The following is a 15317-nucleotide window of genomic DNA, read 5'->3' as shown; positions in this document are numbered from 1 at the left end:
CTATGTCAAGAAATCTAAAACTAACGGGGAAACAAATACCGAAGACAAAACAAGCCTTAAAGAGGAAGATAATCGTCAGCATGATAAGAAAAACAATTCAAGTAACGGGTGGTATAGACCTGAAAACTATCGTCAGGTGATTTTGAAGGAAGGTAATGTCAATGACAAATCACTTAGTAATGCTCTAGTTGGCGACATTACAAATTATAAGTTACTGGATCAACTCAAAAAGCTTTGCGAAGAAGATGGGTTACACAATTGTCAATTGAAATTTTTAGGGGGTCATGAGGTTATGTTGATTTTTGAATCCTGCGATGCAATCTCCAACATTATTAATAATGAACGTTATGGAATTAAAAGATGGATCAAGAATCTCAGAAGGTGGGATAATCCGAGTTTACCCAATGATCGACTTTCCTGGTTAAACATATTTGGTGTACCTGTTCATAGTTCGTGAGAAGAAACTTTTAAAAAGATTGGATCTTGTTGGGGTCAAGTCGTTGATATGGAGAATTGTAAATTCGAAGGTGATCAAAATTTAACTTATGGAAGAGTATTAGTTAGTCTTAATGCATGTGATGTGGGTACTATTAATGATATAGCTATGGTCACAAAGGGCCAGTACATATTCTATGTTAAAGTTGTTGAAGAAATAGATGATATCATTCAAATTGAATTCGATGAAGAAGTGTATTCGGAAAATGACTGTGGTCAATCTATCAACTCGGAAGGTCCTGCAGACATGGAAGATGTTGATCTTAATGAGTCAGCTGATGATGTTGAGTTTCCGGCTGAAATGCAGATCAGGTCATCGGAATGCTCATCGGGACCAAAAAAGATGGAGGTATAACCTTTCATCTCTCATGGTTCCAATGCAGATGAGAATTCCAAAAAAACGGCTGAGGATGGAACCAAGAATAATGATGGAATGTCAGGAAAAATTAATGATAAGGTTCTAGAAGGTAACGTGAAGAGTCAAGTCCATAAGGGTTTTCCTTCTAACTCTAATAACGCCGTTATTGTTGCTGTAAATGGAAGAACCGTTGATAAGTCGGGTAATTCCTCTCAATCAAATGTGTTTATCTTCAAAGTGGGTAACACTTGCTCAGGCCCAAACGACCGAAATAAAGTTTTAATTGAACCCATTAACACCAACAAGGATAAACCTAGTGAAAAACCTAATAGTTTCCTGGGCTTTGAGATAAATGTTCCTATTGAGCCCAACTTGAATTTTAAGCCTGTGGATACTGAAGATATGGGCCGGAATAATTTTAAAATTGATGATATTGAAGCCCAAGTGACAGCTTTTCAAAACTCAATCGACGTGGGGGCAAGTAAGCAAACTAGGGCCAAGTGTCATGATAAAAATCAGCAGCGTAATTCTTCATCATCAGACACATGGAGGAAACTAAGAAAGTGGAATTACTCATCACGCATCAACAGGGCGAAGATTCTGGAAAGAGAAAAGAACAGTAACAACAATCCATACACTTGTGGAACAAAACGGGCTCATGAATCATCAATTGAAGAACTTCTGAGTCTCAAAGCAAGATGAGTAGAGTATGAAAACAGTGAAGATAATGTTAATCTATGTGATTATGCGAAGATTTTGGGATTCAACGATGTCCCAAATCAGTAAGTTACTAATTTTGTCGAATATTGTGTGTGCTTTCTTTTTCCAATTTATCAATGAAGATATTATCAATCAACATTCGTGGTCTTAAAAAAGAGGGGAAGGTTGCGTGGGCTAGGGAATTAATTTCAAAAACAAATCCGGTGATAACAGTTTTACAAGAAACTATGTGTAGAAAAGTCAGTGATCGATGGATAGAAAATATTTTGGGTTCGAATAGTGTTAGATATGCAGTTAAAAGTTCTATAGGTTGGTCAGGAGGTCTTGTCACAATTTGGGATAGTAATGTTTTTATGTTTACTCAAGCGTTAGAAGGCAAGTTCTTTTTGGCTATTAGAGGTTCACTAGTAGGGTATGATTCGGAGATTGTTACAGTTAATATTTATGGTCCGCATAATGATGAGAAAAAGAAAAGATTTTGGTGTAGTTTAGGTGACTTGCTTCAAATGACGAATGTAGAAGGATTCTTTGCGGAGATTTTAACGAGGTTAGAAATGTAGGAGAAAGATTAAACACGGGATATAATGCGAAAAGAGCTTCAGTTTACAATGAGTTTATAAATGATAATGGATTGATTGAAATTTCTTTAGTTGGAAAGAGGTTTACTAGAATAAGCGACGACGACATTCAATTTAGCAAGCTCGCTAGATTTTTGGTTCGAATTCGATTTTTCTCTTTTGGGACAATCTCGCGGTTATTCCACTAGATAGAAAACTTTCGGACTACACTCCTATATTCCTTAAAAATGGCATGGAAGATTTGGTCCTAAACCGGTTAGAATTTTTGATTCATGGTTAGATGAAGATGTGGCCGAAAACATTATCATTGAAGCATGGAACAAACCGGTGAAGAGTCGTCAAATGGATACAATCTTTCGGTTAAAATTGAAAAATGTCAAAGATAGCCTTAAATCATGGAGTAAACAATCATTTGGGAAAATTGATGAAGAGTTGAGCAAATTAAGGGATGAATCATTGTATTGGGAAAACAAAGCCGAGGCAAGAATTCTAGATGATCAAGAAAGAAGTTAGTGAATTGAAACTAGAGGATTATGGTTGAAAAAAGATAGAGACAAAAGAAATATGCTCCGACAAAAAGCACGTATAAAATGGCACATCGAGGGTGATGAGAACTCGAAATTTTTTCATTCGGTAATCAAGAGAAGAAATAACAAAAATAATATAAGAGGGTTACACATTGATGGGGTGTGGCAAGAATCTCCAAAAGAAATCAAAAATGAGGTTTTTCGTCATTTCAAATCTTTTTTCGAAGAGCATAACTCGACTAACTTGTGTTTTGCAGGCTTTGAATGTTCGAAAATTTCTGAGATAGATGCAGGCTCACTTGAAAAACCGTTTAGCGAAGAAGAAGTGTGGGGAGCCATCAAAAATTATAGTGCAACAAAGGCGCCGGGTCCTGACGGGTTCAATTTTAATTTTTACAAAAGTTTTTGGTGGTTGATTAAAGATGACCTTATGAAAGCTTTGCATTGGTTTTGGGATAAAGGTGTTATTTCGTCAGGATGTAATGCTTCCTTCATCACGTTAATCCCGAAAAAAAACAGATCCAATTTGTCTAAAATAATATAGACTCATTAGTCTCATTGGAAGCTATTACAAAATCATTGCAAAAATTCTTTCGATAAGACTTAAAGGCGTGATTGAGAAAGTTATTGGATGGGAACAAAGTGCGTATGTCAAGGGATGGTCTATACTTGATAGCATTTTAATCGCAAATGAACTAGTTGAAGATGTTAGAAAAAGAAAAGTGAAGTGTTGCATTTTCAAAGCGGATATAGAGAAAGCTTTCGATAGTGTTAATTGGAAGTTTCTAATGGACACATGAGTAATATGGGGTTTGGGGAAAGATGGAGAAAATGGATGTATGCATGTTTTCAATCGGCTTCGGTGTCCGTATTAGTTAACTGAAACAACCCAACCCGTATTCCATACGATAATTTTTTTATATATAATACACATTTATGCGCCAATTAAATATGTAAACCATTTCACAAGTTCCATTTAAACGTACATCAATTTAAATGTTTACAAAAGGCACGAAAGCCATTAATTAAGTTTAATACAAGTTTGACCCACTGCAAGGATAGTTTATAATCCAAACGACCTCGAGCATGGTTTGGGGCTAAACTACCCAAAACGTTAGGCCAACTTCAAAAGCTAACACCAAAAGCACCCCCGACAACATAAGCGGGAGACCATTAGTCCAAACGTATGCCCTTACCCTTGTCCAAGCCGGAACCTATAAAATGGTAAACAACGAGAGGGTAAGCAAGGCTTAGTGAGTGCAACAATTATACATACATATATATAACCTACTTACTTGCAAACACTTACCAAGTCCGCATACATACTAGTTACCTAATTAGCATACCTTTCACATGTATAACGCTAAGTATCACGATAACAAGGCTAGTATAACAATAGCTTATAACACAACAATACAATATGCTAAAACACAAGTATAACGATGATGTTCACAACATCCGTAGTACTCAAGATCTCAAGGCTAGCCCAACGAATGGTATCGTCAACATCGAACTTAAATCCCATTCGCCTATATTAATGTGGTATCGTCAACACCGAACTTTAAACCCACATATGAGGTATCGTCAACAACGAACTTTAAACCCTCATCAACGTCACTACAATAATCGTATGGCATCGTCAACATCGAACTTTAATTCCATACGTATGAGGTATTGTCAACGACGAACTTTAAACCCTCATCAACAACACAAATATACACTAGGGTATGGTATCGTCAACATCGAACTTTAACTCATACCCCACAAGCAAATAAATCATATACATGCATATATAATTATTCCACTCACCTTAGCACTTCGGTGGTGATTTAAATGCTTCCGTATACCTCGAGCAAAGTACCTAACACATAGGTACACATTCAATACACAACTAATGGCATTTACCACATTACTTACACTTTGAGCATTTAATGACCCAAATCGCATTAAATGACTCAACCACACCCAAAAACGTCCTTAAATGCCAAGACTCATATTGAATCGCTAAAGCTAGTGATTTAAAGTCTACTAACATTAACTAGCACAACCTAGGGTAATTCATACCCATCTCACCCAAACTAGGTCAACATTACCCATTTTGACTCATTTTAACACTTTGACTCACAAACTAGTCATACTTAGTTCATTAACTATTTTCATCATCGTTAACAAGTGTATTAGTGACAAAGAACCCATTTAACACTTTCAACTTCAAATCTTAAGTCCAAACCCTAGATTATAGTTTCTTAGGGTTTCCTTTCATCAACACAACCCAAGTTCACCCATTTTAACCCCAAGTGGGTCACATAAGTTTCAAATGAACCAAAACCCTAGCATAACTAATTAAAACTCGAAACATAGAGTTAGAACTTACCGAGACTACCAACGCGTAGCTAGAGACGCAAGGAACAACTTTAATTCTTGCTCCGAAGATCAACCCTCAATCCTTCACTCTTAAATCTCACTTTTAATCCAAATGGATTTTAAGTTTTGGGAGAGAAAATGGAGAGAAAAGAGATAAAGAAAATGAATTAAATGAATATGTGGTGGAGAGTTAATGCTCCCATCAGATCCACATGTCAATTTACCATTTTGCCCCTTAAAATCCCTTAAATTGAGCTAAGTCCGACACCAGTTCAGCAGAACTATCGCGGCGCGGACTTAATCGTCGCAGCGCGACACATAAAGGGAAAATAGGCCCTCCTTAACCCATTTCCTGATCCTGGTTCGCTTGATATGCCGCGGCGCGGACCCATTTGCCGCGGCGCGGCTTAAGGCTGCATCTAGACAGCTTGACCACCTTAAACAATTTTTGATGTTATTAAATTTGTACAATCCAAACCGCTTCCTATATTCACCTAGCCTTCCACAATAGTCTCACAAGACTTAATGCTAACAAAACCCATGTTTAAACTTATATATATATATATATATATATATATATATATATATATATATATATATATATATATATATATATATATATATATATATGCACACATTATCAAGTATACATATATATATATATATATATATATATATATATATATATATATATATATATATATATACACACACATATATTCGTACATTTACGCATAAGCTAACGAGTTATAGACGTACAAATGATTAAATAGGTACCTTTCGATACGTACGGGAAAACGGGGTGTTACAACTCTCCCCTACTTGAATCGGAGCGCGTCCTCGTGATCCAAGCCGCATGACAAGAAGGAAGATAAACCAACACAAACTCTTCGGGCTCCCAAGTAAATTCGGAACCCTTACTACGACGCCATTGAACTTTAGAAGTCCTAACCTCTTTATGTCTCAACCTTTTGACCTTCTCATCAAGTATGGCAATCGGTTCCTCGATATACTCTAACTTATTATTTAGCTCAATCTCGTCTAATGGCACCCAAGATGATTCATCCGCAAGACACTTACGGAGGTGGGAAACATGAAATGTATTATGGATCCCCGCAAGCTCTTCGGGCAATTCCAAACGATACGCGACTTCACCAACACGTGCTAAAACCTTAAACGGCCCAATAAACCGAGGAGCTAACTTTCCTCGTTTCCGGAATCGAATAATACCTTTCCATGGCGAAACCTTAAGCATCACCATGTCACCTTCTTGAAATTCGATCGTTCGTCTACGTTTATCGGCATAAGATTTTTGCCTATCTTGAGTCTTTTTCAAATGCTCTCGAATCACATCAATCTTGCTATTCATCTCTAAAACCAAATCGGTACTCCTAATTTCCTTTTGTCCCACTTCACCCCACCAAATCGGGGTTCGACACCTACGCCCATAAAGCATCTCATAAGGTGGCATCCCAATACTAGTATGATAACTATTATTGTACGAGAATTCCACCAAAGGTAATTTCTTGTCCCAACTACCACCAAAATCGATAATGCACGCACGTAACATATCTTCTAAAGTTTGATTCGTACGTTCGGTTTGACCGTCCGTTTGAGGATGGTACGCCGTGCTTAATTTTAACTGTGTACCCATATCCTCATGAAACTTTTCCCAAAATCCAGATGTAAAACGAGTATCTCGATCTGAAACAATCGATATAGGAACGCCGTGTCGAGAGATGACTTCCTTGATAAACAACTTAGCCAAGGTCTCCGACGATATCGCTTCCTTAATGGGAAGAAACAAAGCGCTTTTCGTCAATCGATCTACTATAACCAAATCGAATCAAATTGGGTTCTTGCCGTTTTAGGTAACTTTGTGATGAAATCCATGGTAATGTGCTCCCATTTCCATTTCGGGATTTCTAACGGTTGTAACTTACCATACGACTTTTGGTGCTCAGCTTTAACTTGCAAACACGTGACGCATTGCTCAACATACTTCACAACATCACGTTTCATGCCCGGCCACCAATAATCTTTCCTTAAATCAAGATACATTTTCGTCGCGCCCAGATGAATGGAATACTTTGACTTATGTGCTTCATCGAGTAGCACTTGTCGGTAATCACCCATCTTAGGCACTCACACTCTTCCTTGAAAAGACAACAAACCACGCGAGCCCATAGTAATGAACTCCGATTGTCCCACAATTCGCTCCGCATGCTTGTTGTGAACGTAAGCCTCTATTTGAATCACACGTAGTTTTTCAAGAAAATCGTTAGTAATAATCATACGTAACAATCCCAATCGTAACGCCGGGTGATGACTCTTTCGACTTAACGCATCCGCGACCACATTCGCCTTGCCCGGATGATAAAGTATTTCACAATCATAATCTTTCACCACATCCATCCACCTACGTTGACGATAATTCAAATCTCGTTGATTAAAGAGGTGTTTCAAACTCTTATGATCCGAATAAATCGTACACTTGACACCATACAAGTAATGGCGCCAAATTTTCAACGCATGCACAACCGCCGCCAACTCAAGATCATGAGTCGGATATCTCGTCTCGTGTTCCTTTAATTGTCGAGAGGCATAAGCGATGACTTTACCTCTTTGCATTAGAACACACCCGAGTCCATTTAACGAAGCATCACAATAAACCGTCATGTCTTGCACTCCTTCCGGCAACACTAACATCGGAGCTTGACATAACTTCTCCTTTAACAATTGAAAGGCAACTTCTTGCTCGTTCTCCCAAACAAACCTCGCGTTCTTCCTCGTCAATTTCGTCAATGAAGAAGCAATCTAAGAAAAGTCTTGGATAAACCGACGATAATAACCGGCCAATCCGAGAAAACTTCGGACCTCCGTAGGCATAGTCGGCTGTCTCCAACACTTCACCTTCTCTATCTTCCTCAGATCTACTTGAATGCCGTCTTTGTTCACAATGTGACCAAGGAATTGAACCTCCTTTAGCCAAAATTCACATTTGGAGAACTTAGCATACAACTTCTCTTTTCGTAATGTCTTCAATACTTCACGTAAATGACGTTCATGCTCGTTCATACTTTTCGAGTAGACTAGTATGTCGTCAATGAACACAATTACCGACTTGTCCAACATAGGTTGGCACACTCAGTTCATAAGATCCATGAATGCCGCCGGTGCATTCGTAAGACCAAAATGCATAACTACGAACTCAAAATGCCCATAACGTGTTCGAAAAGCCGTTTTCTCAATATCTTCCTCACGGGCCCGCATTTGGTGATAGCCGGACCGTAGGTCGATCTTAGAGAAATACGTCGCACCTTGGAGTTGATCAAACAAATCGTCGATCCTTGGCAGTGGATAACGATTCTTGATTGTAACTTTATTCAACTCTCGGTAATCGATGCACATCCGCATACTACCATCCTTCTTTTTCACGAATAAAACCGGAGTGCCCCATGGAGAAGCACTCCGTCGAATAAAACCCTTCTCAAGCAACTCTTGGGTTTGATTTAACAACTCTTGCATTTCTGTTGGTGCTAAACGATAAGGAGTTTTAGCAATGGGAGTAGCTCCCGGAACCAACACAATGCGAAATTCAACTTGTCTTTCCGCCGGAACACCCGGTAACTCGTCCGGAAAAACGTCTTCGAATTCTCTAACCACCGGAATTTTATTAATAGGTGGTGGCTCATCACGAGTATCAATAACATGGGCAAGAAAAGCCAAGCCACCACTAACAAGAAAACGACGTGCCCGTGCAAAAGAACGTATCGGCACAAGTCTTCTTCGTCTATCGCCATGAATAATCAACTCTCCCCTACTTGGGGTCTTCACACGTATAAACTTTTCATGGCATGCAATATCAGCTCTATTTCGATCGAGCCAATCCATACCAACAACGATATCAAAATCGCCCAAAGTCATAGGGATGAGATCAATTTTAAAGTTTTCGGCACCAAAAACGACATCACAATTCTTACACACATCAACCACTAGCACCGTCTTGCCGTCCGCTATTTCGACTTCTTCCGGACGACTTAACTTAGCTAACGGTCTATCAAGTTTAGGCACAAATTTTGGAGACACAAACGACAAATTTGCACCGCTATCAAAAAGAATCCTTGCCGGATTAGAATTAACCAAGAAGGTACCTGAGACAACTTCGTTGGATTGCTTGGCTTCGTCGTTAGTCATCAAATAGTTTCGACCTCGAGCCATACCCGCCGCCTTCTCTAGCCTTTTAACATTATCGTTGTTCAAATCGGGACACTCTGACTTTCGGTGTCCTTATTTGTTGCAATTAAAACAAGTGAGCTTGTTTGTTGAATTTGGCTTCGGACAATCTCGAGCCATATGTCCACGTACCCCACAATTGTAGCAAGTAGGGACAAAGTTCCCAAAACCACCGGTAGCGCCCTTCTTCACACTATTGACACTTTCGGAACCCTTTTTGTTCTTGTTCTTTTTATTTGAAAAATTCGAATAACTCGAACCTTCAAACTTTCTTTTTGAAAAAGTGAAATCACTCTTCCTCGGAACCTCCGGTTCAAAACCCCGAGCCAACTCGAATAGCTCTTCAAAAGTCTTAGACATTCCCCGACTAATCTTACCCTTTAACTCATCGTTCAAGGTACGGTAGAAATCTTTCATTAGTTTGTGATCGTCACCAACATATTCCGGACAAAAACGAGTCTTTGCCAAAAAGGTAGACTTGAGAGTAACCAAGTCCATTGAACCTTGTAGCAAATGATGCAACTCGTCCTGGATTCTATCAAGGTCAGAATAAGTTCGGTATTCTTGAAAAAAAATCCTTCTTAAACTCCTCCCATGTCAAGCTCATACATTGCTCTTCACCATAAAAATTGATTTTATCGTCCCACCACAACTTTCCTTCTTCACGTAACATGCTAGACCCATACCTCGTCTTCTTCTCGGGAGGACATTCCGTGGTACGGAAAGCTCCCTCGATATCGGAAATCCAACAAGTACTTTTCAATGGATCCCTCACTCCATTAAACATCGGAGGTTGAGTATCCTTGAAATTTTTGTAGTGGAAGTCCCGCCTTCCACCCCCACCATTACCTTCACCCCCTTCGCCTCGAGGATAAATGTTTCTAGCCTCTAAAGCCTCCTCTATTGCGGCTTTCATTCGATCGTTGATCATTTCGGTCACTTGTCCATCGACCGACTCTTGGAAGACCTTTTGGACATCGTCAAGAAAATCCTTCTTTAACTTTTTAAAGATGGCCTCAACCTTGACCGTGAGTTCAACATCCTCACTCGTACCACCATTATCATTATCGTGTCCGTTTCTCGTCTTCATTCTATAAAACAGAAAATATTAAACAAAGACGAAAAGACAATACATGTAAGTATATACATGTACACCACTCTACTCCATCTCGCTCGACAATCGTCGTACATTACTCGTTTTGACACGATTTGCACCCGTAACAATGGTAGCTAATCATTGTTACGCGAGCACGTCGCATTAACTCGCTAGTACAATGTCCGTCTCGCTTGATGATTGCTAAACACAATACAAAACAATTAGCACTAGGTTAGTTCACATAAACCAAAGCACTAACACATCCCGATTAGACCCAAAGTCCTACAAGTCCCGCATAAAGTGCTCACACAATAAAGTCCAAGTCTAGGCACCTATCCATACAATCCATACACTTGTGGAACAAAACGGGCTCATGAATCATCAATTGAAGAACTTATGAGTCTCAAAGCAAGATGAGTAGAGTATGAAAACAGTGAAGATAATGTTAATCTATGTGATTATGCGAAGATTTTGGGATTCAACGATGTCCCATATCAGTAAGTTACTAATTTTGTAGAATATTGTGTGTGCTTTCTTTTTCCAATTTATCAATGAAGATATTATCAATCAACATTCGTGGTCTTAAAAAAGAGGGGAAGGTTGCGTGGGCTAGGGAATTAATTTCAAAAACAAATCCGGTGATAACAGTTTTACAAGAAACTATGTGTAGAAAAGTCAGTGATCGATGGATAGAAAATATTTGGGGTTCGAATAGTGTTAGATATGCAGTTAAAAGTTCTATAGGTAGGTCAGGAGGTCTTGTCACAATTTGGGATAGTAATGTTTTTATGTTTACTCAAGCGTTAGAAGGCAAGTTCTTTTTGGCTATTAGAGGTTCACTAGTAGGGTATGATTCGGAGATTGTTACAGCTAATATTTATGGTCCGCATAATGATGAGAAAAAGAAAAGATTTTGGTGTAGTTTAGGTGACTTGCTTCAAATGACGAATGTAGAATGGATTCTTTGCGGAGATTTTAACGAGCTTAGAAATGTAGGAGAAAGATTAAACACGAGATATAATGCGAAAAGAGCTTCGGTTTTCAATGAGTTTATAAACGATAATGGATTGATTGAAATTTCTTTAGTTGGCAAGAGGTTTACTAGAATAAGCGACGACGACACTCAATTTAGCAAGCTCGATAGATTTTTGGTTCGAATTCGATTTTTCTCTTATGGGACAATCTCGCGGTTATTCCACTAGATAGAAAACTTTCGGACTACACTCCTATATTCCTTAAAAATGGCATGGAAGATTTGGTCCTAAACCGGTTAGAATTTTTTATTCATGGTTAGATGAAGATGTGGCCGAAAACATTATCATTGAAGCATGGAACAAACCGGTGAAGAGTCGTCAAATGGATACAATCTTTCGGTTAAAATTGAAAAATGTCAAAGATAGCCTTAAATCATGGAGTAAACAATCATTTGGGAAAATTGATGAAGAGTTGAGCAAATTAAGGGATGAATCATTGTATTGGGAAAACAAAGCCGAGGCAAGAATTCTAGATGATCAAGAAAGAAGTTAGTGGATTGAAACTAGAGGATTATGGTTGAAAAAAGATAGAGACAAAAGAAATATGCTCCGACAAAAAGCACGTATAAAATGGCACATCGAGGGTGATGAGAACTCGAAATTTTTTCATTCGGTAATCGAGAGAAGAAATAACAAAAATAATATAAGAGGGTTACACATTGATGGGGTGTGGCAAGAATCTCCAAAAGAAATCAAAAATGAGGTTTTTCGTCATTTCAAATCTTTTTTCGAAGAGCATAACTCGACTAACTTGTGTTTTGCAGGCTTTGAATGTTCGAAAATTTCTGAGATAGATGCAGGCTCACTTGAAAAACCGTTTAGCGAAGAAGAAGTGTGGGGAGCCATTAAAAATTATAGTGCAACAAAGGCGCCGGGTCCTGACGGGTTCAATTTTAATTTTTACAAAAGTTTTTGGTGGTTGATTAAAGATGACCTTATGAAAGCTTTGCATTGGTTTTGGGACAAAGGTGTTATTTCGTCAGGATGTAATGCTTCCTTCATCACGTTAATCCCGAAAAAAACAGATCCAATTTGTCTAAAATAATATAGACTCATTAGTCTCATTGGAAGCTATTACAAAATCATTGCAAAAATTCTTTCGATAAGACTTAAAGGCGTGATTGAGAAAGTTATTGGATGGGAACAAAGTGCGTATGTTAAGAGATGGTCCATACCTGATAGCATTTTAATCGCAAATGAACTAGTTGAAGATGTTAGAAAAAGAAAAGTGAAGTGTTGCATTTTCAAAGCGGATATAGAGAAAGCTTTCGATAGTGTTAATTGGAAGTTTCTAATGGACACATGAGTAATATGGGGTTTGGGGAAAGATGGAGAAGATGGATGTATGCATGTTTTCAATCGGCTTCGGTGTCCGTATTAGTTAACTGAAACAACCCAACCCGTATTCCATACGATAAATTTTTATTTTTTTTTTATAATACACATTTATGCGCCAATTAAATATGTAAACCATTCCACAAGTTCCATTTAAACGTACATCAATTTAAATGTTTACAAAAGGCACGAAAGCCATTAATTAAGTTTAATACAAGTTTGACCCACTGCAAGGATAGTTTATAATCCAAACGACCTCGAGCATGGTTTGAAATGTCCCGTTCTTATTAATTAAAAACGTTCCATATTAATTGATTTCGTTGCGAGGTTTTGACCTCTATATGAGACGTTTTTCAAAGACTGCATTCATTTTAAAACAAACCATAACCTTTATTTCATCAATAAAGGTTTAAAAAGCTTTACGTAGATTATCAAATAATGATAATCTAAAATATCCTGTTTACACACGACCATTACATAATGGTTTACAATACAAATATGTTACAACAAAATAAGTTTCTTGAATGCAGTTTTTACACAATATCATACAAGCATGGACTCCAAATCTCGTCCTTATTTAAGTATGCGACAGCGGAAGCTCTTAATAATCACCTGAGAATAAACATGCTTAAAACGTCAACAAAAATGTTGGTGAGTTATAGGTTTAACCTATATATATCAAATCGTAACAATAGACCACAAGATTTCATATTTCAATACACATCCCATACATAGAGATAAAAATCATTCATATGGTGAACACCTGGTAACCGACATTAACAAGATGCATATATAAGAATATCCCCATCATTCCGGGACACCCTTCGGATATGATATAAATTTCGAAGTACTAAAGCATCCGGTACTTTGGATAGGGTTTGTTAGGCCCAATAGATCTATCTTTAGGATTCGCGTCAATTAGGGTGTCTGTTCCCTAATTCTTAGATTACCAGACTTAATAAAAAGGGGCATATTCGATTTCGATAATTCAACCATAGAATGTAGTTTCACGTACTTGTGTCTATTTTGTAAATCATTTATAAAACCTACATGTATTCTCATCCCAAAAATATTAGATTTTAAAAGTGGGACTATAACTCACTTTCACAGATTTTTTACTTCGTCGAGAAGTAAGACTTGGCCACTGTTGATTCACGAACCTATAACAATATATACATATATATTAAAGTATGTTCAAAATATATTTACAACACTTTTAATATATTTTGATGTTTTAAGTTTATTAAGTCAGCTGTCCTCGTTAGTAACCTACAACTAGTTGTCCACAGTTAGATGTACAGAAATAAATCGATAAATATTATCTTGAATCAATCCACGACCCAGTGTATACGTATCTCAGTATTGATCACAACTCAAACTATATATATTTTGGAATCAACCTCAACCCTGTATAGCTAACTCCAACATTCACATATAGAGTGTCTATGGTTGTTCCGAAATATATATAGATGTGTCGACATGATAGGTCGAAACATTGTATACGTGTCTATGGTATCTCAAGATTACATAATATACAATACAAGTTGATTAAGTTATGGTTGGAATAGATTTGTTACCAATTTTCACGTAGCTAAAATGAGAAAAATTATCCAATCTTGTTTTACCCATAACTTCTTCATTTTAAATCCGTTTTGAGTGAATCAAATTGCTATGGTTTCATATTGAACTCTATTTTATGAATCTAAATAGAAAAAGTATAAGTTTATAGTCGGAAAAATAAGTTACAAGTCGTTTTTGTAAAGGTAGTCATTTCAGTCGAAAGAACGACGTCTAGATGACCATTTTAGAAAACATACTTCCACTTTGAGTTTAACCATAATTTTTGGATATAGTTTCATGTTCATAATAAAAATCATTTTCTCAGAATAACAACTTTTAAATCAAAGTTTATCATAGTTTTTAATTAACTAACCCAAAACAGCCCGCGGTGTTACTACGACGGCGTAAATCCGGTTTTACGGTGTTTTTCGTGTTTCCAGGTTTTAAATCATTAAGTTAGCATATCATATAGATATAGAACATGTGTTTAGTTAATTTTAAAAGTCAAGTTAGAAGGATTAACTTTTGTTTGCGAACAAGTTTAGAATTAACTAAACTATGTTCTAGTGATTGCGAGTTTAAACCTTCGAATAAGATAGTTTTATATATATGAATCGAATGATGTTATGAACATCATTACTACCTTAAGTTTAGTAGGTAAACCTACTTGAAGTGACAAGAAATGATCTAGCTTCAAAGGTGTAGCGACCCCGACAAATCGTCAAGTGACGGCGTCGGCTACGTGGGTCCCATTACCTGATTATAAGTCTTTTAGATAACTTTTGACCAAAATATGTCGCCTTCATTTCAAAATAAAGATTGTTTCAAAGTTTACAAGAATTGTTCAACCAATAGTTAAGTTACAACGTTATAGTACGAATGAAATCTAGGCGACACGGTTTAAAGTAAAGTCAAAAGACGCTCCATGAAATGCACGTATACTCGACATCCAATGCAAGTATCAAATAATGAGCGGAAGCATGTATCACATATCGTGCAAGACCTGAGAAAAAC

At 37.4% G+C, this 15317-nt stretch overlaps 2 protein-coding genes across 2 annotated transcripts; both read left to right on the top strand.

Moving 5' to 3' along the window:
* The first annotated feature begins 1689 nt into the window (after positions 1-1689).
* LOC139888476 (uncharacterized) lies at positions 1690-3478 on the top strand. Its single transcript, XM_071871483.1, has 4 exons — positions 1690-2120; positions 2391-2659; positions 2936-3125; positions 3244-3478. Exons 1-4 carry the CDS (start codon positions 1690-1692, stop codon positions 3476-3478), a joined length of 1125 nt encoding a protein of 374 aa, XP_071727584.1.
* A 7447-nt stretch (positions 3479-10925) lies between these two features.
* On the top strand, positions 10926-11576 carry LOC139888475 (uncharacterized). The gene has a single exon (XM_071871482.1). The coding sequence runs from the start codon at positions 10926-10928 to the stop codon at positions 11574-11576; it is 651 nt and encodes a 216-aa protein (XP_071727583.1).
* Positions 11577-15317: the final 3741 nt, after the last annotated feature.

This window comes from Rutidosis leptorrhynchoides, chromosome 2, assembly GCF_046630445.1.
Source record: "Rutidosis leptorrhynchoides isolate AG116_Rl617_1_P2 chromosome 2, CSIRO_AGI_Rlap_v1, whole genome shotgun sequence".
In the NCBI taxonomy this organism is placed as follows: domain Eukaryota; kingdom Viridiplantae; phylum Streptophyta; class Magnoliopsida; order Asterales; family Asteraceae; genus Rutidosis; species Rutidosis leptorrhynchoides.
Note: the sequence above shows the minus strand (reverse complement) of the source record. Positions and strands in the feature narration are given on the sequence as shown.